The following is a 5000-nucleotide window of genomic DNA, read 5'->3' on the forward strand; positions in this document are numbered from 1 at the left end:
TGTGTGTGTGTGTGTGTGTGTGTGTGTGTGTGTGTGTGTGTGTGTGGTCATTAAATAAGCATGCCAGTAACCAAATAAATTCATTTTACTCAAACCCATACCCCCACATATCTTCCTTAATGCACCGATTTGTTCTGATGTCTTATTATTCGATGATGTCATTGAATATTTTTATTTTTATTTTGTTTCAGAATGGTGAAATACGTTCCAATGTGACAAAGAGCTGATTTTAGAAGAACATATTCACGGTTGAAAGACTTTCTAGAGATTCAGTGAATTCCAAGAAACCAGTATGACGTCAGAAAATGAATGTGATCTCTTATTCAATAATTCCACTGGTAATATTGCCAATATTCTTGAACTGAACAGGTTAAAAGTTCGGGATTATATCCCTGTCTTGCTTTATATTTCAATTGGAATTGTTATTGGCACGACCGGCAATGCTGCTGTTATGTATGTCTACAGTCGCAAGATGGAACGAACCGGGACAAACAGATTTGTGGTCATGCTAGGAGCGTGTGACTTCTTAAGTTGTGTATTTTCAATGCCTATGGAGCTACTCAGAGTTTCTCAACCGCATATTTTTAGTGGGCAAGGAGCCTGTAAACTCTCATTGTTGATTGCTTCGGCGATTGCTATAGATTCTGGACTAATAATATTCGCTATTTCAATAGACCGTTACAGACGAATGTGCCGGCCGTTTGACAAACAGCTCACCCAGAGAATGGCAGAAATTGTGTCTGTGGTACTTGTAGTCATTTCATTTATGCTGGGATGGCCTTCATGGTTAATTTACGGCACCAGAAGAACACCGACACAAAATAGTAAAGTCAGCGGTGGATGTGAATGTGGTATTGCTCAATCCATGTTTGATACGATATATCCACGATTATTTTATTACGCTCTCCTTATTCTTTCGGTGGCTTTATTTTCTATAATTTTCTTGCTATATTTTCTCATTGCTATCAAGGTATGGAGACACAAAAATAAACGATTGGCAGCCGCTAAAAATATCTCAAATGCCATAGTGTCCACTACTTCACCTGTTAAACCTTCAAGTAATTCATTGCCTGGCAAGAAAATATTACCTTACCTTCCGACACAGGAAAGCGAAATTTCAGTCGATTTGCGCAATGCGTTACCAAGTCAAAGAATATCAAAGCATGTACGGATAATTCCACATGGAAACAGATCTCCTTCAAAAGGAACACTTCTTCGTGTAACAAGAACTTCTTCCATTATGGCTTTGATAGCTGTAACTTGGGTTCTTAGCTATATGCCTCATATTATCTTGGTCATGCTGGAAATTCACGTAAAAGGATTTCGCGAGACATTGACGCCATTACAGGACATATTTTTCCAGCTAGCCATACGCTCTTATCTCCTCAACAACGCAGTTAACCCTATTATATATGGTGTATTCAATATGCGATTCCGGAGAGAAGTAAGACGAATAATTAGCTATATCCTACCACCTTGTGTTCGTCCAACCATTACTCCCACACAACCTTCTAGCCAGATGTGTAGTCAGCCGTCCATGGATGATTAGAACTCTTTTCCATCACACGGCTTTCATTTACCATGCAAACAAAAAAAAAATGTATGTTTGGCTCTTCTAATTTATTTTACATGTTCTCATCACGTTGTTCTTTGATAAAAACATTTAATTACTTTTATACGGAGGTTCAATTCAAACTGTGCTACGAAGCATAATCAATAGAATAACAGAGAAAAGCCTGGTTACATATGGATTGTTGAAAGAAATGTTAAAAATATGTCACGTTAATGGAAGTAAAATACTTTACATATAAATTTTTCAGTGACATATTTAACCTGTATATATATATATATATATATTAAAAAAAACAAAGAGTGATAAACGTATCAAGTGGAATGTTCTACTGAAAACATGAACTATGCAAACTAAAGTATTGAAGTTTATATCTCTAAACCTGCTTTGATAACTTTAAACTTTTCGGTCGAATGCTCAGGTCAAAGGTGATTTGAGTGTTTAAACACTTTGTCACCCGCACAGAAAATAGATTGTTGTGTAACGTCAAGAATTGTATGATTTCACTAATGCATATATGTGTGTGTGTGGTGTATACATGTGTAAGCTTTCGTATGTATGTATATATATATATGTATATTTATATATGAGCATGCGTGTGTGTGTGTATGTATATATATATATATATATATATATATATATATATATATATATATATATGTATATAAAGCATCAAGCTAATACACTTTTTGAGCACATCCTCTTATCCGTTCATTTTATTCGTTTATTTGAATTGACTATGTGTGTGTGTGTGTTTGTGTGTGTGTGTGTGTGTGTGTGTGTGTGTGTGTGTGTGTGTGTGTGTGCGCGTATGTTATTCATAGCGAACGAATGAGACATGACTGCGCAATACATGTTGTAAAAGGTATACTTATCTCTCTCTCTCTATCTATCTATCTATCTATCTATCTCTCTCTAGCAATCTCTCTCTCTCTTTCTCTCTCTCCGAAGACGGGTTTTGCTCGAAACGTTATGACTCACGGCTTCTCACATCATACAAACCAAACTTATTAAAATTTGTTGATTTTAATCGATATCATTGTATTGCAGAAGTGATATATATATATATATATATAAGTAAATATGTGAAGTATTATTACTGCTAAAAACAGTAATAATGAGGTGGCTAGCAAGACTTCTACCTAAACAGATATAATATGAAATATTTGAATAAAAGAAGGGTAAAGATACCGCTTGCTAAAAATGAAAGCGAAAGCTTAAAAAAACCAACAATTCTACGATTAATGCACACACGAGCAATGTAATGAATATTTTTTTTAAATAGGCCTACCATCAGGATGGAATTTGAAAGTAATTTACTACATACCCTACTATCAATTGATTTCATGCTGTGCACGAGAAAACATGCTTTACAATCGTCAGTTGGAGACAGTATTTAACATCTATTTCTAAAATATTCATTACGTCAACTCGTGTGCGTTTCTAACTTTGAATGTCCCGCTCCTTTTAAAGAGAAGACTATCGTAAACCATAAAAAAGTAAATATGAAATCAATTGATAGTAGGGTATGTAGTAAATTACTTTCAAATTCCATCCTGAAGGTAGGCCTATTTTTTTAAAATATTCATTACATTGCTCGTGTATATATTTATCGTTGAATTGCTGGTTTTTTGAAACTTTCGCTTTCAGTTTTAAAAAGAGGTATCTTTACCCTTCTTTTCTTCAAATATATATATATATATATATATATATATATATATATATATATATATATATATCACTTAATAGATTTGTGCTTGAAGATCTCAAATAGCTGATCGATACATCGAATATTCAAAAACATTTTCCACTTCGGGCATAATCGTTCTATCATTCAGAAAAAGCGCGACATAAAACTTCTCGGAATTGAATTCTGTTAGACTAGTCGGGAAGATGAAAGTTAGACGCCCTCAAAGTAACATGACGCTGGGCAGATTAAGCTGCTCTGGCTGACATGAGGCTAACTTTAGACTGGTCTCAACAAATAACGAAGATTGACAAAAAAAAATACACAAATGGAGAACATGAAATGTGACAAAGAATATTAAATATTATTAAAAAATAAAAGACAATTCCAAGTTCCCCTTCAAAATGAGGTACAGGCTCGAGGATCTGTAAATATTGCCAAGGCATTCTCGTACAACATTTGTGAATATTAATATTTTATTTCCATCGAATTTTTTTTCAACATTCAACGTCTCTGTTAATCCTCGACACGTTTATTGCATGCTTTGAGGTCGATTTTGCTGCCGTTTATAGCAGCTCCATTATTGATGTACAGACACCTGCATAATTCTTGTTTAAAGACTGGAATCTATTGATGTATTTCTCATGCCATGAACAATAAAAATAAAAACAATAATAAAACTTTCTAAAATGGTTTGTTTGTTTGGTATAAAATTGTATACATATTGATCAGACCTCGTACTTTATCGGCCCCTGAAGAATAAAAGCCAAGTTTGACCTCGGCAGGATTTGAAATAAAAACGTAAAGATCCGGAAGAAATACCGCTCCGTCTTTTGTCCGATGTTCGTGATTGTATATAAGTGTTTGTTTGTGTGTGCGTTTGTGCTGTGTGTGTGTGTGTGCGTATATGTATGTGAGAGAGAGAGCGCAGATTGGGTATTTTATACTATATATATATATATACATATATATATATACATATATATATATATATATATATATATATATATATATATATTTGTATGTATGCATGTATGTATGTATGTATGTATGTACGTATTGTATACTCTCTGTTTATTTCCTCGTGTTCCATTCTGTTGAAGAGCGTAGGCTCGAAATGTAAAAGACTTCTCACCTTCCCGAGCGTCAAACTAATACACCTGCTTGTTGTTTATACACCTGTCTTCGTCTTTTGTTTTTCTGTAAATTTCGACTATACACACACACACACACACACACACACACACACACACACATATATATATATATATATATGTGTGTGTGTGTGTGTGTGTGTGTGTGTGTGTGTATGTATATATATGTATGTATGTATAGTTATGGTGTATTCTGTTAAGAACGCAGTAGAGTACAGTATAAAGCTCGTCCACCTTCAGGTTTCACCCTGTGCAACCCAGGAGTAGCATTATACCTACTTCCAGGCTTGCGTTTAGGATTCTGTCGTCAGTGAACAGATAATTGAAGAAATTGAAAAATAAATATCCAACCCTATTTCCCCCATCTTGGTGATTCCAACTTATTCGATTATATATATAAAATTAGTTTGTGGTGAATTTCTTTGTGGCGAGTACAAATTATGAAAATTGTTGCATTGATGTCACCGCACCATTTCATTATCAAATGTACACCAAATGCCCTATATCCGGGTCATTGACAAATTTCATTCAATAATTTCAAACGTGTCGTGCTCAATATCCGGAATTGCTATACAAGTCATGGTTTTGC

The 5000-nt window shown here is 34.3% G+C and overlaps 1 protein-coding gene across 3 annotated transcripts in view; it reads left to right on the forward strand.

Moving 5' to 3' along the window:
• Positions 1-5000, forward strand: part of LOC106877991 (cholecystokinin receptor type A) — a 126732-nt gene that overhangs the window by 72640 nt on the left and 49092 nt on the right. For 2 of the 3 annotated variants that reach the window (XM_089362923.1, XM_014927065.3), the window contains exon 2: positions 192-3950. The exons of the other annotated variant lie outside the window; for it this stretch is intronic. In XM_089362923.1, coding sequence (XP_089219049.1) covers positions 293-1549 — 1257 coding nt within the window. In that variant the 5' untranslated portion in view covers positions 192-292 and the 3' untranslated portion in view covers positions 1550-3950. Of the gene's footprint in view, positions 1-191; positions 3951-5000 lie in introns of those variants that run through there. 3 annotated transcript variants of the gene reach the window in all.

The sequence above is a fragment of the Octopus bimaculoides genome, chromosome 14, assembly GCF_046866305.1.
Source record: "Octopus bimaculoides isolate indiv1 chromosome 14, ASM4686630v1, whole genome shotgun sequence".
Taxonomy (NCBI): domain Eukaryota; kingdom Metazoa; phylum Mollusca; class Cephalopoda; order Octopoda; family Octopodidae; genus Octopus; species Octopus bimaculoides.